The sequence below is a fragment of the Gavialis gangeticus genome, unplaced genomic scaffold (genome assembly GCF_001723915.1).
Source record: "Gavialis gangeticus isolate Ggan-Ray unplaced genomic scaffold, GavGan_comp1, whole genome shotgun sequence".
Lineage (NCBI taxonomy): Eukaryota > Metazoa > Chordata > Crocodylia > Gavialidae > Gavialis > Gavialis gangeticus.
The window spans coordinates 173,215,613-173,240,163 of record NW_017729022.1 but is presented as its reverse complement, the minus strand read 5'-3'; the positions used below and the strand labels follow the sequence as shown (position 1 = coordinate 173,240,163).

Here is a 24,551-nt window from a genome sequence, read left to right as displayed (position 1 = left end):
AGAATGGGGTGGGGGGGATGGGGGAGGCACTGTGATAGATTAGTGATGTTGTTATGGGTGGCACTGTCTTGATTCTCCCCTTTAGTGTTGATATGCTGTCTGCAAGATGGCTCTTGTGATATTGGTTCCAATTTTTTTCATTCCAGTGGTAGAAGTTTTGGGATTTCCGAATAGTAACAAAGTTTATTTCCTGGTTTATATTTCCTAGTTTAGTGAAGTAAGTATGTCCAGTTTAAGATGCTCTCTTTTGGATTAGAAGAAGATGGTTTCTGAATTTTTCTGATGTCTTCCCTCATAGCTGTATTTAGTATTTGAAGTTCTGTGCATTAGCCAAAGGGGTGCAGATGGTAAGTCCGCTAGGGACTTACGTTTCTTGCACAGGCTTAGGAAGTAGGCAGGGGCTGTGTGCCCCATAGACTGCACTAGGGTTAGCCACGGCCCTGCAGACTGCACAATCCCAGAACACACCCCACACTGCTGCATCACATGCCCACAACTCCATCCACTTGATCCCCCCTACACTGTGTGCCTGCCTGGGCAGTGCTTCCTGCTGCCATGTGCACCTGTGAACTACAAAGCTTTCATAGATCTTAATGTTCTTCTTTTTTTTGCTAACGGCATTATTCATATCCAAATCTATATATTAACACAGTAGGACAGATTCTCTATTCCTCTACTTCTGTAATAAGCAGAAAACTGGAAGAGTGGGAGCAGACAAAATGACTTTGTCACCCTTTCACATTTTTAAATGAGACCTCAACCTTCATCTCCTCTTAGGGCAGTCCTAGGGCTGTTCTAAACTGGACCAGCTTGTAACAGTCCTTTATGGACTGATATACTAATACATAGTATGCTTACATCTTTCTGGCCAGGAACGGATGCTGTATTTGTCTCTGGACAAGATGTGCCTGTATGTTGTGGAAAAGAAATGCCCTTGGGATTGGCATGTACATATATAACCCCTCTGCTCAGGGTTTAGTGGGTAGCTGAATGCATTCGTACTTTTCTGCCATTGACTCAATGTTGCAATCCTGGGATAACTGTTCAGACACACTTAGCAATGTCCTGGGATAAACTGTCAGTACTTCTTATACCATGAACTTTTTAAAGATTTATTTTGGGACAAAGGGTATGGACACCTGAACGACTGCACTTTGTCCAGAGATAAAATTGTTTATCCTGGGACAAATGCAACATCAGTTTGTATTCTCTGTTTCCTCGTTCTCCTAGCCTTCCCTGGACCTGTCTTCTACTCTGGAACTTTATTCATGATAGTGGGATTCTGCAGGAGTAATTTTTGCCTGGTCTGTAGCTTTTTTGTCTTTTCAGAGTGGTGCAAGTGGGTTGTAACACATGGCATAGGACATCTAGGCCCAAGTTCTGATGCAAAATTTATCCTTAACTAAGGCAAATCAACACCATTTAAAGAGTTCTCACAGAAGGAGTTAAGAAAAAATGTTATACATTACTGCTTTGCTTCACCTTTTCTGGTAGATTATCTTTATCCAAAGTAACCAATGTTTTGAGGAACGCTGGATCTGCAAGAAGGTGTTTTGCTGTTGCCCAAGTAGGTTTCTTCTGCAGAAGAATACAGACTGCATTCATAACAGTTAGTACAAGAGGAGGAGGGTGAATATACACTCTGTAAGAGAGAGAAGCATTTGAGAGGTTAACAAGAACTGTTGCTGAGTTTAACATTTCATACAGATCACAAACTGTGGTTGTTTCCTATTGGGCTACTCTTTAGTTCCACGCTTCTTCAGCATTTTCCTGTTTGTTCACTGAGAACAAATTGAAATTTGACCCTGGGATAATTTCTTACCCAGTAAAACTTAGTTCCACCTTTTCCAGTATAGATCTTGCAGCTCCAGCAGAAGTAGTACTGCCAGTTTGTGAAACATATCCCTGCAATTTGTGTAAATTATACGTCCCCTCCTCCACCTTTATTTATGGAACTTTTCTAAGGCAGGAGCTCAGATAGGTAGATGTACTTGTGAAATCTGCCAGCATTATTATTCTAGAATGCCAGATTACTATTGCTTGGAACAAAGCTTTAAAATAAAGTGACAAGGCTTTAAAATAAAACAGACCTACCTGAGTTCTGCAATGTGGGCTTTGTCCAGTGCATCTAAAGCAGTAAGAGCCTTTTCTAAAGTTGGCATTACAGCATTTAGCTCCTCTGTAGCTTGCTATATTGTAAACATTAAAAAACCATTAAAAGGTTAAAATTGGCATTCTCTTTTGGCAGTATGTACTGTACAGAAATCACTTCTAGTGCACAATAACCATCAGAAGGGAAACTCTTGTTTTGACAGAAAGCCACACCGAAAGACATTGTTTGAAATAATAAGGTGCCATTCAGGCACAAATATTTTCTAATCAGAATCATGAGTAAAAGAAACAAGACAGAGACCTTTTGTGCTTTTTTCCTAATTCTAATTTTTAACTTGTAAAGAATCCTAATATAATTCATTCATATGCTGGGGGCATATGAACACTGGTGTATATTTTTGCAACTATTTATCTTTGCTTTAAAATGAACTAGATTTTGCAAGGTTCTCAATAATCTCAATTTCCACTGGAATCAATGAGACTTGAGAGTTCTTTGTGCCTCATAAGAATGGACCCATTTAAATCAAAATCTGAAAGTCAAACGGGTTCTCTACCTTAGCATATTGTTCCACAACTTTTGTTTCTTCAGCCATGATTTCTTCATCCTGTTTAACAAGCATTCGAACCTGTTCCACTACTACTGAGTCTCTACGAAGTTTTTCCACAAGTTCTTCTGTTTCCTAACAGGAGAGAAAAAAAACTTTTCCTTAGCAAAATATTTTGGCTGTAGAATTTTAAGTACACTTAGTAAATTGACTAAATCACTAATCTAAGATTCTACAGATTCCAGAATTATTTTTCTGTTTCTTGTCAACCAATCAAGAGTATACCTTGTCTTCAGTTCATTTACATTTCTGTCAACCGTGGAAACATACGACCAGGAAGTACATGATAATTTCCTAATTTACTGACAGGCTCAAAAGATGAGGTGATAGAACATGTATGATTTAGGTTTTGAATTCTGAGGTGAGGTGCAGTGGGAATGACTGAAGATTTTGAAAGTCCATGGGAGAAAACAAGTATGAATTCAGATGTACCTTTGATTTTTGCTCTATTTGAGGGCCAAGAATGAACAACTCCTCCTGCATTTCTGCAACTAATGATGTTGCTTCCAGAAGCTTGGTTAGACCATTTTGAAAACAATCCCTAAAACATAAAAAAAAGTAAAATGAAATACCAAGCTGTACATCTCAAGTGAAGTCTTTCATTTACCTTGCTTGAAATAGTAGCTCAGGTTCATTTCACATTCCAAATTAGGCACAAATTAGGAGTGTGTCTTTAACAACATGCTCTATTTTGCTAGATTTTGACATTTTGCTGATCTGAAAGGGATACTTCATGCAACTTTACATTATAAAAGTACACAGTAGGGAAATGCTAATAATTTCTCACCTGTTAATCAGAGTTTTCTTTTTTGTGATCTGTAATATTCTGGAAAAGGTGTTTATGAATTGCAAATAGCTACTGGGAGTGACATAGTAATGCCTCTTAGTTTCCTTCAAATACCTCTCAACTATTGTTGATATATTTTTGTGGACTTCAACACACGTGTAGGTAACCCTGTTTGTTAAGGTCTGGAAAATGCAATGATTAAAAAAGAGAAAAAGTAAATTAAAATATTTATATTTCTGAAGTATAGTATACATTTTTGTTTAGCTCCTGCTTTATGCAACTTTCTTAAATTCAGATAGAATACACTGAACGGTGTTACAGGAAAATTAATAGAAAGTATTTAAAAAATTTACTATTAATTTATAATTAATAAGAAATAATTGTATTTTTTTAGTAATTTCCAATTAATATAAATTATTTTTTTCTCTGTTTTTTCAAACAAAATCCTGTGTTACTGACAAGGACGTTAAACAGTACAGAAGATATAATCTTGTCTTCACTTGGTAAAAATGAAATCAGTAAGATTAAACCAATATATCTGAAGATAAAATGTGAACCAGTGTATTAGATAATTAAGCACTGGCTAAAAATCTACTGTACAGTAAGAATAGTAACATTTTCCTAATCACTCTTATGGCTCATTTAAGGATGAGATGACATTTTACCAATGCTATTACCAACTTACATCCTATAAACCTGCTCTTTTTCTTATTTGTATAGGTTTTATACTAGCAGAGCCCTGTTAACTTCTAGGGAGCCAACTGTACTCATATGTACTCATATAATCAATGCAAGAAACAGGCCCACACTTACATTATCGTTTAAGTCTCTACTGCTCTTCACGGAGCAGAGCTCACACTGAACCTAAGCAAAACTGTTTCTTGTTGATCTGCATAGCTGTGAGGCATGGGTGTGGTTGCAGGGGAGGTTGCAGGCAACAAAGGGTGTCCTAAGGTGGGGTGCTGTTGAGACTTTGTTTAAGGGAGAAGGAGACCCCAGTGAATGAAGTGAGAGGTGACAGAGCCCAGAGGCCCAAGATTTTTGAGAATGGGCTGCCAGAAGCCCACTGGGCAGAGGGTGAGAGGGCCTGGTGGGCTGAGCAAAGTGGAGCAGGGCACCCATGGCCGTATTCTGTTTCTCTGGAGGCGTCCTCCCACAGTAAACAGTAATAACAAAGGTGTGGCAAGTGAGGACAGGTTGGTACCCAGAGAAAGACCAGCATGGAAGAGACAGGATCAATACAGCTGCCAGGGGGCCCCATAAACACCCTCTGATACCAGTCTTGTTACATATGGTTAAAGAAGAAAAATAAATTCTATTGACATTACCTCATTTTCTTCAAAAATATTCTTTTGACTTAAGTAGTTTTTGGCAACATGCAGGAGAGCTTCTTCAGGCCAGTTCTCATACCAATCAACTGTACAGCAATTAATAATGGCAGGATATGTCCGGCAATACTGACGGAAATTATGCCCTGCAGGACTTGATGTCAAAACAATATGAAGGTTGCTATGAACTCTCTGAAATAAAGTTAGAATTTTGGGAGGAAATTACCTTTACAAAGATTAACGTTTTCCCTCTCAAACTAGTTTATTTAAAAAAAATTTTTTTTTAAGGTATGTTAAATTTACGACCTCCTTCCATGCTAACAGTACTATACCCAAATGATCAACAACCTAATTTTTTTATAATAATTTGTGAAGCTGTGAATTTAAGACTATGGCTGTATACACATATTCAAATGATCTGAGAATTCTTCCTGGTTTGTTTTCCTGGTAGAAAAACTTGCCTGGAGAGACGGCTGGCTGGGGACTGACTACCTAAGCAGCAGCTCTGCCAAAAAAGACCTGGGGGTTACAGTGGACAATAAGCTCAATATGAGCCAACAGTGTGCTCTAGTTGTGAAGAAGGCTAGCAGCATACTGCGGTGCATTAGTAGGAGCATTGCTAGCATTTCAAAGTAAATGATTCATCCCCTCTATTCAGCAGTCGGGGGAGGCCACATCTGGAGTATTGTGTCCAGTTTTGGGCCCCCCACTACGGAAAGGATGTGGACAAATTGGAGAAAGTCCAGTGGAGAGTAGCAAAAATGATTAGGGAGCTAGGGCACATGACTTCTGAGGGTAGGCTGAGGGAATGGGGCTTGTTTAATATGGAGAAGAGAAGATTGAGAAGGGATTTAATACCAGCCTTTACCTCAAGGGTGGTTCCAAAGAGGATGGGACTAGACTGTTCCCAGTGGTAGTAGATGACAGAACAATGAGCAATGGTCTCAAGTTTCAGGAAGGGAAGTTTAGGTTAGTTATAAGGAAAAACTCTCTCACTAGGAAGGTAGGAAAGCACTGGAACAGGTTACCTAGAGAGGTTGTGGAATCTCCATCCTTGGAGGCTTTTAAGACCTGGCTAGGATGATTCAGTTAGGGATGGTCCTGCTTTGAGCAGGGGATTGGACTAGATGACCTCCTGAGGTCCCTTCCAACCCTAATTATCTATGATTCAAATCTCAACAGACATTAGAATGCTGGGCCCCTGAACAGCAGAGAGTTTGCAGTGCTGATGCCGAGCATTCTGGGGGTCCCTCTGCATACATCTCAGCAGGCTCCCTTGGTCTGCCTGGAGACAGATGGCAACTGTGTACTGGGCTGCCCTGATTAGCTGCTCAGAGTCAGCCTGCATCTCCTTGCTGCAAGTTGTGGGGATTGTTAAGGGAGCATGTTCTGGCCCCTGCTGGGCTGGAGCAGTAAAGTCCAGCAAGCAGCACACTGGAGGACTGTGCTATAGCTTCCCTCAGAAGAGGATGTGTATAGATATTCACTATCCTGGATGTGATTTAACCCTGGGTTATTTTTCTCTTGGACTGGCCATTTTTGTTTTGGGAAAAAAATCCTAAACATTTGTACACTTGTGGTTTCTACTGGGAGAATAGCAACTATCCCAAGAGAAACTGAATGTCTGTATGTGGCCTATATAAAGCATAGCACATTAATTCATTACAATACCTAAAAAAAAGCCAGGCAGCCTCCACAGGCTTTCCTCTAATTAAATGCTCAATTCTTAAGTCTGTTTATGGGCATAATTCTTTGAGCTGAGTTACACATTCATAAGGACTGTAGGAACAGATTCCTACTGGGCACATCTACACATGCAGTTAATACACCTGACTTTTCTTCACAGAAAATTCAGGCTCATTAAAGCGCTCTGGGGCACACATCTATGTGCGCACCCCCATCAGGAACAAATTGCACCTGATCGGAACAGCTCAGTCCAGGGCTGTTCCTGCCCTGCTCTGCCCCACTGCAGCAGCTGGGGGGGCCCCAACACTGGCAGGGAATATGGGGCCGTTCCTGATCCCCACATAACTGGGTGAGCTGTTCTTGCTCAGTGGGGATGCTGTCTGCCAGCCACGTGGCGATCCCAATCCCCACGGGTCTGACCTGATCCTCACACGTTCATACTGACTGTAGGAATAGAGCTGAGTTACACTTTCATAAGGACTATAGGCTTAGATCCCTACTGGGCACATACACACATGCAATTAACATGCTTGAATATTCTTTGCAGAAAATACAGGCTCATTGAAGTGCTCTGGGGTACATGTCTCCGTGTGAGCCCCTGTCCAGAGTAAATTGTACCTGACAGGAGCAGCCCAGGCCAGGGCTGCTCCTGCCCTGTTCTGCCCCCCTGCAGCAGCCAGGGGGAGCCTCAGGGCTGGCAGGGGAGATGGGGGGGCCAGTCCCAATTCCTATGTGGCTGGGAGAGCCATCTTTGCTGAGCAGGGACACTGCCTGCCAGCCACGTGAGGATCCTGAACCCCATATGGCTGGCAGACAGTGGCACCTCTGAGCAGGGATGGCTCTCCTGGCCATGTGGGGATTGGGACCCTCTGATCTCCATGCTGCTGGGATGCAGCAGTCTGGGCTGCTGAGACAGCTCTCCCAGTCACATGATGATTGGGTCCTGACCAAATTGCTTCCAGTCAGCATCTACACTACTGTGTGGTAACTAATGTGCCATTAATTTAGCAACTGTATTTCCTGGTGCTACCCTAATTTACTGCACAGTAAGTACCATGCATGTGTAGATGGTGAAGCTTTACTGCACATTAGTGTAGTTTAATGCACAGTAAAATGTCTTGTGTAGATGTGCCACTGTGGTGGAAACTGGTTGGCATACTGTGTCTATTTTTTTGTGCTTATTTTGCTCGGGGGACCTCTTTCCTCCTGCCCACCTAACCCCCTCTCCCCCAACCCCCAGAAAAAACACTTTCAGCAAATAAAAAACTTTAATAATCAGCCTTTATAGATAAATGGAAAACCACAGGTAAAATTCAAAACTACCACTATTTAACATTTTTATAAACAGAAAGATAAATATGTAAGAACTTTTTAAAAAAAAGCCTAAATGACTTGGAGCCTAAGGGCCAGATTCTAATCTGCTTATTAGGTGGTATAAGGCCCCTGCTATATATTACTTATATTACACAATTAACTGGTTATTCATACATTTAGATCAGCTACATGTGCAAAGTAATTATTAGAGGTGCATCGACACATACGTCCATATTGTATCGGCACTGATAAAAGGAAAATTGACAGTATTGGCAATTGGTTTTTTTTGGCTGATGCGGTTAATAATGTCGCCAATAAATGCCACATGCATGTGTGACGCTACAGCATGCACGCAGCCAGCCCGGCAACTTAGAGAGCAGCGTCTAGCTAGTAATTCTGTTGGGGTGGAAGGTGCAGGGAGAGGGAAGGGGCATAGGGGGTGCAGATTAAGTGAGGGAGTGTAGCTGGGGCAGGAGCTGTGAGCAGTTCATTGGAGGGGTGGCTCCCACCACTGTGTGCACCCCTGGGGGAGGCATGGGGATTGTGCACCCCCAGGAACTGTGTGCAGAGCAAAGACAGGCTGCCACTGCAGGCTGGGGGTGGCATTGGGCATTTCCTGGCATGAGGTGGCACTGGGCTGGGGCTGTGCTTGGGGTGGGTGGCAGTGGTCCTGGGAGGGGGGGCTATGGGCCCCCCATAGTCCCTCTCCCAGCGTCACCACTGCCCATCCCAAGCGCAGCCCTGGCCCAGCCCCTCCATGCCGGGAAAACCCTGGCGCTGCATCCTCCCCATAGTGCACAGAGGCAGCCCACCCATGCCCCATGCGCAGATCTGGGAGGCACATGCCCCCCATGCCTTCCCTGGGGGTGCACACTGTGGTGGGAGCTGCCGCCCCTCACTGTGCCACCCCCCCCCCCCATGAGCCACTTATGGCTCCATCTTGATGTCCTGCTTCACCCTGGCTGGGCAGCACTTGCCCTTGCCCCACTCCCTCCCTCACGACAGGGGCCTCGATCTGCCTGCCCCATGCCCCTTCCCTCCCCACCCCTTCCACCACAACAGACTTACCAGCCAGATGCTGCTCTCCAAGCTGCTGGGCTGCATATTGGCAACTGGATCAGTATCGGCCAATATGGCTTGTTAATGATTGGCTATTGGTATCAGCCCAAAAAACATTTATCAGTGCAGCCCTAGTAATTATCACACAATAAAAATGACTATCCAGCTATAAAAAGAGTCAACCAGCTATAAAGTTAGTGCATGAAAATGACTAACAATTCTATAGTTGATATCTATCCATTTTAGTTTTAATGTGTAACAGGACCCACAGTGATAGTTAAACACTGAAGTGTAATCCACCCTGCTTGTGGCCCTGAGCAAGCATTAGCACAAAAGGCAGGTCAGTTTGGTTCTTCCTTACTGGAATCTGTGATTTAGTCTTATGGATAAAATGAAGAGAACTGGCTAGCCATGTTAGTCTGAAATCAAATAGAACATAGGACAGGGTTGTACCTTGGAGACCAACTGGCTCAGAGAGGCAAGACATGAACTTTCATAGGCGACAACCTACTTCATTAGGTGCTACAAACATACTGGCAGAAAGAGTTTTATATAAAAGGGCAGAGACACTGCTAAGAGAGGTAAAAAGAAGATTCATTTGATCCCTTGAGATGAACAAGACAGTTAACCCCTTGAAGAACACTGGAAGTAACTGCTAGTCCAGGTAATGAGATATGAATCCATAGCCCTTGTTGAGACCACGGTTAACACAATCCAGTGTGTGAAAGACTATTTGAAAAGGTCAAGATTGCATAGCTGGAGCAGACCCCTGGCCAGGGGAGTTTGCTCAGCTGAGGCGGGATGGCCATGCTCCAATGGGAGCTCCCAATTCCCCCCAGTGCCGTTTTATCACCTCGCCAGGTGAAGTGGATTGGACTCCTTAAGCAGCCCAGGATTATTTCTGGTCCAAGGAGACAGGATGAAGAGGGATGGTAGAAGGGAGAGATGGGGCATGACGATAGAGTGAATGCCTGTCTGGTGCTCAGAACTGAACTCTCTGGGAATGGGGCAAGAGACCTGCAGGGTCTTTAGAACTTGGAGGAGCTCACATGCCTAAGGGGAAAAAATGCTTCTGCATTAATTGGTCGCCACGCACGGTCATTTAAGCCGGTGTGGTATCAATTACTGAAGGAAGAAAAAGGAAAATGCTTGATCGCAGATCTGGTGATCAAGCACTCATGGATTAAGGACATGGGGAGCAAGAGGCTGCATCTGAGTCCCCTGCAGCCGGAACAAGCACCAATGGACAGATGGCAAGTGGCCTGTAGTTTTATTTTACTTGCTAAGAAATTTTTTTGGTTTTGTTGTATATACCTGGTCTGACACCGGGCAAGTGATGGTCAGCCTGGGTCAGGGAGTCATCACCCCTCCCCCATTAATTAAGGTATCAAACTCATGGCAGGTGAGATAATAGTGAGGAAGACCAACCTAACTGAGTTGACTGACACCGGCCTTGGGGAAAAGGAAGGCCAGTGAATGTCAATGGGACGCAAAGGCCCACATCTGTACATGGTAATATCCCAACAGACTGCATTCTACCTATACCTTGAGGTATGTAGAAAAAACATTTAAAGCTGTCTCTATGGCTGAATCGCTGATTCTCTGAATCAGCATCAAATCTTCAGATTCAGATTTGGCTGAATTGAATAGGGGACAGTGATCCGAATCAATTAATTGAATCACTGTCCCTGATTTGGGACAAATCCAAATCGAATAGGGTCCATTTTGCACACTCCTACCACATGCCCGCAGTGGTCCAAGCTAGAAGCTGGGAGGCTCTAGAGCATGCCTCCCTGCTCTACTGGAGCAGACAGCTTGGGCCAAGGCTAGCCCACCCACGCTGAGGGGTGAGGGTTTGTGGGGGAGGTGCAAAGCATCCTGGGATGCCGGGGCACTGTGAGTTATTCTGAATCTTGAGGAGATCTGGGACAGAAGTTCGATAAACTGATTTAACCTAAATCAGTTAAGTCTGATATTACATCCATACATTTTAAACCAATTTTGGCCATTTTGAAAGTAGTTTATGTGCACTGAACTTCTGTTGTGTTACAGAATTGAACTGGTTTTTGACCACTTATTCCAGTTAATGGGTAATTTCTGTTCCTTGTTATCACCTTAGGGTAGCTGTCCTATAAAATGAAGGAATGCTATAGGGGTTATGGTTTTGTTTGGATTCAAGAAGAAAGAAATCGGATCCTAATTAGATTTCTAATAGGAATAGGATCTGGACCAAGTTCTCCTTCCAAAACTGACTTAATTGTCTTAGTGGTGCTCAATCTGTATGGTCCCACAGGCCGAATGAGTGATGTGGGGATGGCCTGTGGGTCAGATCCTGTGTGCAGGGTTTGTCTGTGCATCTGATCCTGTGCAGGGTTAGTTCATGGGTATGACCATATATGCTGGCCTAATCCAGAGCACCAAATCTGCTTATGGAGTGATCCTGCACACTGGTGTGAACTAGCATGCAAGGCCATGTCTTTGGGGCTTCCCACAGGTCCATAAATTTGGCAGCACAGGAGCAGCAATTAATGCTGCCAATGCACCCCTGTCACCAAATGTCTGGACCCACAGAGAACCTCATAGGATAGATAACACGGCTCTGTGAGACACTTCTGTTCTTTATGCTGGAGGCTGAGTACTACTGACCTAAGTAGACTCTTGAAGTATGTGGGCTTGGGACCTCTTTCTATTTAACTGATGTCAATGGCAATGTCTTCAGCCTGAGCAGCACGTGGCACTCTAACATTTTGATTAAAAAAAAGTTTCAAAATCCTATGATATTAATGTAATTAACAAAATACCTGCAGAAAAAATGAAAGAATAGCTTCTCTGCTGTTAGAGTAGTTAGCCTTTTCGGCAACAGCTGTAAGCTTCACAACAATATCTTCTACCTCTTCCTTATCAAATAAGTCAGGTACTTCTCCAGAATTCAGAATATAGCTCAAATCTTCTAAAAAACATTCCTAAGAGGAAGGACAGCAATTAGTAAACCCTCCATTGCTTACTTGATTGTAAAATTAACAACATAATACTTTATGGCAGTGGTCTCCAACCTTTTCGGCTGTGGGCTGGGCAGTGCTGTGCTGTTCCTGGCTGGGCTGTGCTCAGGCCAGGCAGCAGAGGCAGCACTGGGAGCGAGGCCATGGAGGGGGGCTGTAGTCCCCCCACTCCCAGTGCTGCAACCACCTGCCAGTCTGGTGGGAATAGCCCGCACACTTCCAGCCCGCAGCTGCAGCCTACCCTACCCTACCCTAGGCCCACCAGCTCCCCGGCCCCCATGTCCTTGGGGGGGGAAGGAGCGGGGGGAGGGGAAGGCTGTGCCAGGCTGTTCCCACTGGACTTGGCCCATGCTGCACTTGGGACGGGCAGCTGCGGTGCTGGGAGCAGGGGTGGGGGGGGGCTATGGCCCCCTCCGTGGCCTTGATCACAGTGCCACCACTGCTGCCACCTGGCCTGAGCACAGCCCGGCTGGGAGCAGTCCAGCAGGAACAGCCCACAGCCCATCCCACCCCGCAGGCAGATCTGGGGGCACATGCCCTTCCGGGCTGTGTGCCCCCACTCCCCATGCCCCCAGATGAGCCGCTCACAGCCTGTCCCTGCTCCACCCCCACTACCTACCTGAGAGCTGCAGCTGCCGGCACTGCCCCACTACCTACCTGAGAGCTGCAGCTGCCAGCACTGCCCATCTGTGCGTAGAGGTGGTGGCTCCCACTGCGGGCTGGACATTGTGCCTCGGGAACCCACCCATTCCCTCCTCCACCGACTGAGCTGCTGGGCTGGGGGAGGCATGCATGCACACGCGCTGAGCCCCCCCAGCCCAGGACTGACCTCAAGAGGCTCTGGGATCCTTGGTTGATGACCACTGCTTTTGTGGTATTTGGATTAAGTGTACAAAGGGTGGAGGAGTTTGAATAAAAGAGGAATTAATCCACATCTTTGCCTACAACTCTAATCAAACCGACACTTTTTTAAGGTAGAAAAGACTAGTTAACTTTTATGTTGTGTCTCAGTTTTCCCATACTTCTACATATCTTGATTTTGAATGAAAAAAAGAAAAGGAAGTTTTACAAAAAGAACTATTTTCCTATTACGTCTGACCCCATTAAAAATTAAAGTACTAGAAATCTTATATGATGGTTTGTTCTTGCCAATATTCCAGTCCAGTTTTCAGAGAAAAGAGATGTACTCCACATAAGCATCAAAATCATAGCTCAAAACCCTTTTGAGGATACCCAAACAGTGACAGTTCAAATACTGGTTTGGGGTTTATTAGGGACATATATGGCATATATAAAAACAAAAGGATATAAGTACAAAAAAACAGACAAGATGATATACAGGGGCACATTCAAAAATACAGCCAAAAATATATGTTGAAACAAGAAGTCAAATATCCAAATTTTCCAACCATCAATAACTTGTATATATATTCTGATAATTAATTTTTCTTAAGATTGTTCTTTGAAAATGTTTAATTTTCATCTCTCAGTTAAACCTGGCACTCATTTTTTCATATCAGAGTGACATAAGAACTCAGCCTAGGAAAAAAAAGGTTTATCATTATACAGTAAATGCCACAAGCTCAATTCTTCACTATTAAAATCTACTGGTTTTGCTATTGACTTTGAATGAGAATTATATAGCGTGACTTTTGGATCTTGGTCTCTATTTGTTTGTACATATGCACTTTGGTGTAACTCTAAATTAAACAATTAAACATACATGCATCCATCAACATGCCCTCATTTTGGCAATAATATCATATAAAAGACTGTTTACCTTTAGTATGTCTGAATCAGTGATAAGAAAAACAGTCCTCTGTCCCTCCAGCCCTGTTTGCCTATAAACTTTTTTCAGGTCCTCTCTGAAATCTGAGTAAGTATAACTGTGGGTAATAGACAACCTAAAAAGACTGCAGTTTGATAAATAGCAGGCTAGAGTCACACATGTTACTTTCCCATTTCCATCCAGTCCAATCTGCAAAAAATATCAGTTTTTATATATAACTTTATTTACATGTACATATAATGACTGAAGAACCTCTTTGGTATTCAATATATTCATAATTAAATATAAAATGAAACATTTGTATAATTACATGTGCATTGTTCCAGTGTTTTTCTTTTTTCTACTTACACGTTTATTTGATTCTGCTAAAGTATTGTACTATATAAATTGCAGTACAGTAGGGTGTGACAGAAATTTAAACATTCTTGGGCTAATTTTTTCTCATTTCTTTTAATTCATAAATTTAAAAGCCCTTTAGAAAGTTAAATATTTTCCTAATTTTATAAGTGGAAAAAAATGAAGCTAAAACAATGAAGCTAAATTGACAACTTCAAAGTCACAAAATAAGTCATAGGTACAGTTAGGAATAGAACCCAAACCCCCTAAATTCCCAGTTTGTGTCATATGTTTCAAAACATCTTGACTCACAAAATTTTCATCAGATAATATGGCAAAGAGCAAACTATATATACTTTGTGCTAAATTTGGAAAAATTTCAAGACAATTTTGAAAAGTTATTTAAGATCTAGCTTAATTATTCTATATAGATCAATACTGTTCAACTTCTGGGGCCCCATGGACCTGATGAGTGTCACAGGGCTGGTTTGTGGGCTGGATCCTGCGTATAGGGTCAATTTGCGGGCTGGATCCCAAGATGTGGTCTACTGGGTTTCAGTCTGCTGTGTGCCTGCAAACTGCTCCTTCCCCAGCTCAAATTGAAAAAGAAAAAAAAGAGACCTTCTCTCTCTGACCCTTTTTTTCCCTCTCTCCCCCTGCTCTCTTCCCCCTTGCTTTACCTTTTGTCTTGCTTATCTCTACCTACTTACATTTTCACTGACATCCTACCACACTTTTACCTTCTCTCATTCCTTGGAGTCTCAGACCAGCAGAGACTCCCTATGCCAGATAAAGGGTGACTGCACCTGAAAGCTTGCCAAGAACTTTTCCCCAACTACTCAGTTGGTCTAATAAAAGATATCACATCTACCCAAAGACCCTTGCCTGCCATGTCCTTAGACCAACATAGCTACAACCAAAAACTCAGGATCTTGAGGTAAAGCATTCCTGGAGCTGGAGGGATGATGTGGTCATACAGGGAACATAAATGAATGAGTAATAGCATGCAGTGCCAGAATAATTTCCTTTAAAATACAATTTCAATTTTCAACTTAGCTTACAGCTGGTAAACACAAATGAAACAAAGGCTAGTTCTGATCTTAACTTGCATGTAATCAGGCAGAACATAGTAAAAGGTAATGCAAGTTAAATGAACCTTCTTGGTCAGGACAAGTGCAAATTCTGCATTAAACCCCAATTCCACTGGTGCCTTTAGGGTTTGTTTTTTTTTAAATTTACAGCTATGTAAATATAAAAGATTAATTTTCTTACCAGGATCATGTGAGCACCTGGCTGTCGAAAAACTCTTGCAGCTCTTGTAATGTGTTCTACAGCTTCCTTAAAGAACACCATTGTAGTCTGGGGAATCAAGAAAGAAAAGCTTCAAGTACGGTAAGAAAAGTAGCAGCACATGCCAAGTGACATTTATGGTGGGAAACAAGGGGAAAAGGACTAAAGAGGAGAAAATACCTAGAAAAGCTGGGAGTCACAGTTCAATTTCAATTGGTAAAATATTAATAAAAAAACCCAACACATTTATGTCTTCTCTTTCTTTGCTTCTTGATTGTCTGCCAATTTCATGATTGCCACTTTCATGACCGCACTTAGTTCATTGTAACCATCAGTGACCTGGTCTGTTTACAAAAGCAACCACCATGAGCTACACTCTGCTCTCCATTATAGTGGTACAGCTTCACTGAATTCAATAGTATTATAACAATATAAGTGAGCATTATTTGGTTTCATGTGTGGCTAAGAAGACTCCATACAGCATCTGTCCTATGAGGTTCTCTGTGGGTCCAGACATTTGGTGACAGGGTTGCATTGGCAGCATTAATTGCTGCTCACTATTGAGATCAGAGGAACAAGAGATGTGGAGTTGGTTTGTTTTTTTTTTTTACTGCTGCTGTTAGTCTAGATGCTGTATGTAATTATGCTGTGCTTCCCTGTAAAGTGAATGGAATGCATACAGTGAGAGAAAGCACAGATTTGAAAAGAATCAAAATAGACTAAACAAAAAGAGGATTATGGGGGAGGAATAAATGGAAAGGAATCAATCAATGAATATAATAATAAAATAAGAGAGTATAGAAAGAAAGCAAAAGGTATTCCTGAATCCCACTTGCTAGGCTAGCAAGTAGGAAATGAATGGTAGCCTTTGTTGTCTAATGCTGCTGAGCTTCTGGAAGACATCTCAGTAACTGACCCCAAGGCAGAAGTAGGCCAGTTCAAACAATGCTGCCTTTTATTCTGTTTTTCCATCTCTCCCCCAGAGCACTGGGATTAGAAGAGACCTCAGGGAAGGATCAGAGTCACTGGCCAGCTACACAGTCAATATGAGAGCAGTCCCTCCCGCCTCTTTCCCCTCCCTCTCCTTACTTTCTGTTTTTCTGTAGGCAAGCTCAGCTTCAAAACTTGAAACGTTTCAAAACTTTGAAAACGTTTTGACTGCCCTTGTTTCATTTTGAGACTGTTTCGAAGCCCTTCATTTGGTTTTGATTCCACTGTTTCAAGTTCGAAATGAGTTGAAACAACATTGAAATGAAACAGCCAGTGAAATTTCGCATAGCCCTACTTAGCACCCATGATGTAATAACAGACTTAAATGATTTAGGTTAAATCAGTTCATCGAACTTCTGTCCCAAATCCCCTCGAGATTCAAATCAAAGCACAGTTCCCCAGCATCCCAGAATGCTTTGCACCTCTCCCGCAAACTTCCCCTCACATGATGGGTGGGCTAAGTCTTGGCCCAAGCTGTCTGCTCCAGCTGAGCAGGGAAGTGTGCTCTAGTGCCCCCAGCTTCTGGCCTGGGTCACTGCAGGCTTGTGGATGCATTTCCAGCTTAGACTAACCTGCAAAGATTGAACTGACTTAGCCTCAGCCTTTTTGATTGTCTGTACTTATCCCTTAAGTCTCACTTTAAAAACTCTCAATACTGCCACCTGTTCTCTTTTTGCTATGCTACTGTGACAACCCTTTTATTAGCCTCAGCACAGCTTCCTCCCTCACATCCTTTGGCAAGCAGTAGTCTGCAGCAGATGAAAAACTTAAATACCATGCACAGGTCTCTTAAACCATATCTAGCCACACCCAGCAGAATAATGTCAGTGTACCTCTGCATCTATGGATGTATGCATTGACTGTTACATAAAAAGGGATAGAGGCAGGAATTTGTTCTGCAGTTGGCTAGCGATGATCCAGTTTTTGAAGTCCTCTCATAACACTTTTGAAGTGTATTACAATTAATTATGCCTTTTAAAGGGGAGAAAGCCCTACTTTAAAGCTTTAAGTGGAATCTCATTAATAATGTGAATAGGAAAGTGAAGACAACAAATTAAAGACATCATGAAACTATCTTGTTGGCACCAAAATTAAATTTCATTAGAGCTGGTCAGAAAAAAAAATTTTGCAAACTGGAAACTTCTTTTTAGTCACCTCAAGTTGTCATATATTTCTCAAGTAGCATTGCCCTCTGCTGGTGTTAAATGAAGAAACTTTAGCATAATTTATCTTTTTCAAAAGGGAGGTGAGATAACTTGCCTTTAAGGACTGCATTCTCTTAAAAAGCTTGTTGTTGACACAATTTTTTATTTCACTCAATTGATACATAATTCTATGAAATTAGTAGTTGTTAAAAAGGATAATGAGACATTGTCTCATGGTAAATGACATGTCATTCTAGGCCAGGGGAGGGTAATTATTTTGGGTGGAGGGCAGCTTATTGAGTTTTGGCAAGCTGTCGAGGGCCACATGGATAGCCCCGCCCCCTGGTTGCCATCTTGGGACCAGATGTCCCGACCCCTAACCCCTTACCTTTGCCACCAGAAGTCCCTTCCCTCCCCACCAGAAGTACTCCTTTTAGCAAGGGGTTTTGCCATCTCAGAGCCAGAAAAAATACTAAATTATATTCTAAAAAAATCACACATCTATAACATACATTAATTTGATTTCAAAAAATCTTTTTGTCCTGATTTACATGCATTTGTGTAGTGTACATAGAGGTGATTGAACAATAGCTTAAAATAAAGTCTTACTCTTGTAAACTGTGGGGGGCATCGGGAGTGGGTATAGGTTTGTGGGGGGGCTTGTGGGTGTGCGTGGAGGGTGGACAGGTGCGGGAGAGTGGGTGTGGAGCGAGGGAGCATGTGGGTGTGTGTGGATATTTGGGGTTTGGGTAGGTATGAGGTTTGTGGGGAAGGGTGGCTGGGCTGTGTGAGAGGGTGTGGGTGTAGGGGGCTGTGGGTATGGCAGTGAGAGCAGGTGTGGGTGCATGTGTATGGTGGGGGGTGCTTGTGGAACTCACTCTATGGACAGACAGACACACACATACATACCCCCCCCCCCCCGCTCCCTGGCTACTGGCACACCCCTGCTTCTGTGGTCCACCAATACAGCCAGGGGCCTTGTGGTGCTGGAGCAGCTGGCCGCGTGCAGGGAAAGCTGCAGCAGGCAGACACTTTTGGGGATGGGGGAGGAGGCGGGGCCAGTTTGGCTTTTCTCCTGACTCCTGCTGGTTTCCCCTAGGTCCTCCTGCCATCTTTGACAAGGAGCCTGCAGCAGATAAATATTAATTTTCTAAACTTTGTAGGTGTCCCGCAGGGCTGGATAGAATGGCATGGTGGGCCAGATTCAGCCCACGGGCCATATTTTACCTGCCCCTGTTCTAGGTTAAATTAATAGAACCTTTTTACTTACAGCAGCAGCTATGATTTACTGGATCTCCTATTATTTTTACAGTTAGAAAGATTTTAACTGTGCCTAGTGATAAACAGTAGTAGTATTTTAACTGATGTTATTTTTCTAAATTTATTTCTAAGTTTTTTATAGTGCTCATCATCATAGTACCTAAGTGTTTTTTATGCTCTACATTAATTCTACATTATTCGAACATCCATTTTAAAGAATGGAACTGAAACCAAAGGCCCAGTGACACATGTAAAGCAGAATTAGAAACAAAATCAAATCTCCTGGGTCTAAATCCAGTACCTTAGCCTTAAGATAATCCTTCTTCTTTTGCCTAGTGTAACAAATTATTTGCATTAAAATACTGAAGTACCAATAATAACCCTGCCAAGAATATATTTTTAAATCCATGTTCTTACGATGCATGTATACTTGCTGCATTTTCACTATCCACGCTTGCACACATCAGTATCTACTGCAGACAGAAATCAAGTAACTGTGTACTGTTAAAATGCCAAATTTGCATGTATGAAAGTAGACTGGACACATTCAATTTCTGTCACTGCAGCTTAGATGACTGTACTAAAAACTGATAATTTGACAAGCTCAAAAATATTTTTAAGGATCTCTCTTCCTAATTTTAATTTAGTAACTACAGATAAGAAGACATCTGTTCACTTTACCTCATTATTTGTTGAACTCATTTTCATATGGAATGCTTCCAAGACAGAAACAAGTTTTTTATAGTTAGTGATATTTTGATAAATCCTACTTCCAAGAGGCATGTTCATATCTAGAAAATCAGCAAATATAGTTGACTCCTCCATTAGTTTTTCTTTGGTCCATACAATCTGTTAAAAATAGAAACCATTCTATTAATATTGTAAATATATTTGAATGCAATATTCAATGCTGTTTGTAAACCATTTTTTGGTGGTTAATGTATAATATTAATCTTCCTACTAAGTGTACCAGTTTTCAAAGGGATCTTATCCAATTTGGCATGTGTATGTGCTCATGTTCATAAGTATACTTATGCATATATGCATATAATAGAGATAGGGCTAACAGCACACTCTATTATGGTTGACTGGCACTTACAGTTATAAGATCTTGACTTCAGTAGCTTTAACTGTTTGGACTGTTGTATTTTTTTCATGCTGGGTGTCACTCATTGCTACTCTTGGAAATGTTAATAATAAATCAACCATTCTTAAGAATAAGATTAAAAAATACAGTATTTTTCAGTGTTGAAACATTTCTGGTAATTTTTTTCTTTGAGAAATCTAGTACCTGGTGATGACTTGAAAATGATATCTAGAGGTTTACTTTTTGGAATTGACTTATACGTATATGTATATGCATTAGAATGGTTCAGGATGGGCAGTAGGGGTTAACTGATTTTTAAAAGCCTGGGTCTCTCTCTCCCTCTCTCTCACACGCACAGAGTTTCACACAGCCTTCAGAAGCAGATAGGCTGTCTAACACAACCAGGCAAATGGATACACACACAGCCTGGAAAAGTACCACACTGTTCCATAAGGTTGCTGGTAGGTGCTGTAAGGCTTCGCTCCCTTTTTGGTTGGTGCCTTCCTCCCTAGCAATGTCAGGGTAAGACTGCACCCTGTGGCCACCTAGATGGTTTTGAGCACTTCCCCTACTCTCCTGCCACGACTTTGATGTTGATTGATGGGGAGGCAGTTGCTTGTCAGTGGTCCCAGAGGGCTTGTGACCCTGGACTTTCTTCGTGGGGCTCCAAAACTCCCCTTACCACTTCCACGGCTTGGAAGGGCACTGCTCCCTGTAATCTTCCCCAGGATGATCTCTTCTCATCCACATGGCTCGCCTCGATCGGGTTTGGGTCTTTCCAGCTGTCAATCTCTCCTGAGTTGGTCTCTCTTCAGACCAACTTTCAGGTAACTAAACATGCCCCGGCCTGAGGGGTAACAATAACTCAGAAAATTCTTAACTAAAAGAGAAGATGTTCAGCGTCTGCCGACAGGTGCCTGGGATTCTGACTCCCAGGACCCCTCTGCCTCTCTGGGATGGACAAAGGAATTTGTCCATCTCTCCGGGTACTCTTCCCAGGGTCCAGCTGACTAGGAGTTAATCACTCCTGATCCCACCACCTGGTGGTACTTACCACTTCCTCGCTGGGCTCTGAGCCAGTCGCCGCCTGTTCCTCCTTCTTCACCAGGCTGCCCACAGGGTTTTGCCGTCGCTCACCACCCTTCCCCGCCGCAGTACCTGAACTCTGCGGAGCAGCTGTGTCTTTGCCTGTGATTGTGGGGAAAACCATCTCCCTTGCTGTGGCCTTCCGGCAATCTTCGGCTTCCCGAGCCTGGACTCTTGGTTCTCCCATCTGGGCTTCCCTGGCTGATGCTGGGGGTTCTCGCCCTGTGTTATGCTCTGCCCTCTCTACCCAGTTCTGCCGTCTGCATCTCCTGGCTGGCATTCTGCTCCTCTCCACCTGGGTAGCTGGTTCTCTCCCCAGCTGCCCTTTGAGCAACCCACACTTCCTTCAGGCCCTGCTCCCAGGGCTTGCCGATCCACAGGCTCAGGCAGCTGCAGAACTGCTGAGCCTGTGTCGGTGTTTCCCCACAGCTGCCGCTCATCCCGTTTCCTGCTGTAAGTACCGGTGCTCATCACGTGGAGTCCCGGGACATGCTGGGAGGGGGGCTTCTACCTCCCCTCTCACACAACATGAAATAAGGTGGCACCAGCACACAAAGTGCAAGAGTGGGGGCTAAAATTCTTGTTTTGGGAAGGGTGTGCATGTGATGAGCTTGGAATGCGTTGATGAGACAGGACATGGACAGTATGATGAACACAGAGAGACCAACCAGCAACAACCACGGGAGATCCTTATCTCCCAGCTCTGTGACTGCGGGGCCAGTGCTGGGAGATAAAGATCTACATGAGCGCTACTGCATCTACACGAGTGCTAACACACCATTACTAATCAAAAGTAAATTTGCTACTTGCATTTGCAGGTAGCAAATTTACGTGCAATTAGGGAGGGTTACTGCATAGTAAGCATTTGCACATGTAGTCACACATGCTTACTTCGCAGTAAACTATGCTACTGTGCAGTTAAGTGTCACATGTACATGCACCCTGTGTGCGGTTTTGGGCTTCGCTTTTTAAAAAGGATGTAGAGAAGTTAAATCAGGTCTAGAGGCAGGGAATATACATGATAAAGGCACGTTCAATTTATGTTCAATAGACAGATTTAACTTATGGAAAAGGTTCTTAAGAGAGGACATGATAGCAGTCTTCAGATATTGGAGGGGCTGCCATAAAGAAGTGGAAAAACTTTTCCTTTTTTGTTGCAGGGAGCAGGATGCAGACCAAAAGTTTGAAATTACAGCAAAGTAGGTTTAGACTGGATATCTGGAAGAACTTCTTCCCTGTAAGAACAGTGAGGAAGTGGAATAGACTTCCTAGGGTAGTTGTTGAGATTAGATGAGCATTGATCAAAGATCATCTAGAAGTAGCTATGCCTATGCACTTATGGGTATTTCCTATGCTTCTGGGCTTTGCTGGCTGCCACATGGGGCCAGGAAGGGATTTCTTCTCCCGATTCTGTTGCTTCATGTTGCAGGGATTTTGTTCACTTTCCTCGGAAACACTGGATGTTGGCCATGGCTAAAGCTTAGGATTTTGAATGGAAAGTGCCAAGGCTTCTCCTGGGATTTAAACCTAAAGGTTCCTGGCTAGAAGGTTTTGCCCCTTTGCTTGGGGTCAGACCAATAGCCATACTTGGGGTTAGGGAGGAATGTTACCCTATTGTCAGATTGGTACAGACTGTGTGTGTGTGGGGGGGGTTGCCTTCCATTATAGCTCACATGGCCCTCTTCTTGGATCTCTCAAGTATATCTTAACAAACCTTTACAGATGCAAGACATTAGCTGCTGTTGTCTCCCTGCTTTACCTGTGGCAGGTTAGGGTGTTATGCTTTGTGGTTGTGTCATGGTTGATTATGCAGTGTTACTAATAGGTTAGATGATCAATTTGATTGTCTGGATTTATATGGGATGCTTTGAATAGAGATGATCCTGCCTCATGCCCAGGTTGGAGGTCCCTGTGTGAACATGTGTGCATATGTAGACTGAGCATGTGCAGTAAGCTACAGATAGACTGAGTGTACAGGCAGGTGCGTACACATACCCATTCTGTACAAGTACTCGTGTCCAATCCCCAAAATGTAGTCAGCCAGAAACCAATGTGTTTGTGTGGGGAAGGGCAGGGCAAAAATGTGATTATGCAGCTAGAAAACTTCTATTTACATGCACAAAAGGAAAAGGAATTCCATCCTAGAAACTACCTGACAACTGCTGGGGAAACCCTAAGATCAGATGAGGAACTGAAGTGGGAGGGACTGGTGCTGCAGGACTGTTGAGGAAAGCATGGGAGGGTAGTCAGTTCTGACATGGAGCTAGGGCGAGGAGGGACACAGGGAGATTTGTGACAAAAAGACTTAGAGAATAAACCTGGGAGAATGGGATGAAGGACCTGGACTAGATGAAGACCCTGGAGAAGAGAATGGGCCCATATGTGTGTTAGACTAGGCATCTAAGGGAATAACAAGAGGACATGAAAAAGGACAGTAGGAACTAGAAATGGCTAGGCATGATAACTGTAAATATGAATAAGGGCAAGACTGAGTCAGGGAAGGTACCTCAAGAGAGGAACTAACTTGCTGGTCAGGCAGACCGGGACTATGATGATCAAGAGATAGTCAGGAAAGAAGTGCTATACAAAACATAAATAGATTTCCAAGTAGCTGCTGTAAAAGTCTGAAATTGTGACATTGGCTCTGATGGCAGACATTAAGGACAGATAAAACATTCCTCCTGAAGGTGGTAAGGTCCCTTTAGCAATCTTATAAGTGGCAACTCAAAGTGCTGATAGGTTCTCAAAAAGGTGAGTGTTCAAAAATTAGTCCTTAAAAATGACTTAATTGTGACACAACTAAAGCAAGTATTCCTCATTTTTCACTATTTGATCTAATTTGTATTAAAATAACTTAAGAAAACGTTTAAGCTGCTGTATTTTCAAATTTCTAATTTCAAGATCAAGTAAAACGTCCAGTAGATGGCTCCATTTCTTCAATCTTACCCTATTGTTCATGCAAGACTGCTCAGAAACAGAAACATACAGAAATGAAAAGAGAAGTAACTTATTTTATAGTAACTGAAGTTATTTCAGAGGCATTTTCCACATTCATGTTTCACTGGATACACACATCTCATACACTTGGGCACAAAAAATTCTGACTGGCAATATCTGTACAGTGAATATGTGACCTGCGCCTGTCCTCATGCTTTCTGCCAATGGAATGAAGAATGATAAAGTTTCTGATCCCTCTGGGGATGACCTGGTGAGGGAGGTGCTAGTACAAGGGAGGCTAGGGGACAGTGATCATGAAATGATCCAGTTTGCTATTCAGAGAAAGGTGGGGAGGGTAACTAGCACAGCGCAAATGCTTGACTTTAGGAAAGCCAACTTTGATGTGCTCAGGGCAGTAGTCAGGGAGGCACTTGGAGCCCAGGGTATAGCTAGTATGGGGGTCCAGGAAAGGTGGTCCTTCCTCAAGGAGGCTATCCTTGGGGCGCAGCAGGACGCAGTTCCTCTGCGCAGGAAGGTGGAAAAAGGGTCCAAGAAACCTTCATGGCTGAGCACAGATATCCAGGCTGGCCTGAGGGCAAAGAAAAAGCATATTGGCAGTGGAAGCAGGGGTCAGGGACAAAGGAGGAGTACACCTCCCTGACCCGAGCTTGTAGGGATTTAGTGAGGAAGACTAAAGCAGCACTGGAGCTTAGATTAGCTTCTGGGATTAAGGATAACAAA

General features: G+C 43.2%; 1 protein-coding gene across 1 annotated transcript in view; it reads right to left on the bottom strand.

Annotated features, from left to right (window-relative positions):
• The window catches only part of DNAH14 (dynein axonemal heavy chain 14), a 333,831-nt gene that overhangs the window by 112,364 nt on the left and 196,916 nt on the right, over positions 1 to 24,551 (bottom strand). Inside the window, exons 37-46 of the mRNA XM_019515912.1 lie at positions 19,382 to 19,549; positions 15,288 to 15,374; positions 13,671 to 13,868; positions 11,693 to 11,854; positions 4,833 to 5,024; positions 3,505 to 3,686; positions 3,150 to 3,258; positions 2,667 to 2,792; positions 2,095 to 2,189; positions 1,483 to 1,642 (exon numbers count right to left, since the gene is read on the bottom strand). Coding sequence (XP_019371457.1) covers positions 1,483 to 1,642; positions 2,095 to 2,189; positions 2,667 to 2,792; positions 3,150 to 3,258; positions 3,505 to 3,686; positions 4,833 to 5,024; positions 11,693 to 11,854; positions 13,671 to 13,868; positions 15,288 to 15,374; positions 19,382 to 19,549 — 1,479 coding nt within the window. The remainder of the gene's footprint in view (positions 1 to 1,482; positions 1,643 to 2,094; positions 2,190 to 2,666; positions 2,793 to 3,149; positions 3,259 to 3,504; positions 3,687 to 4,832; positions 5,025 to 11,692; positions 11,855 to 13,670; positions 13,869 to 15,287; positions 15,375 to 19,381; positions 19,550 to 24,551) is intronic.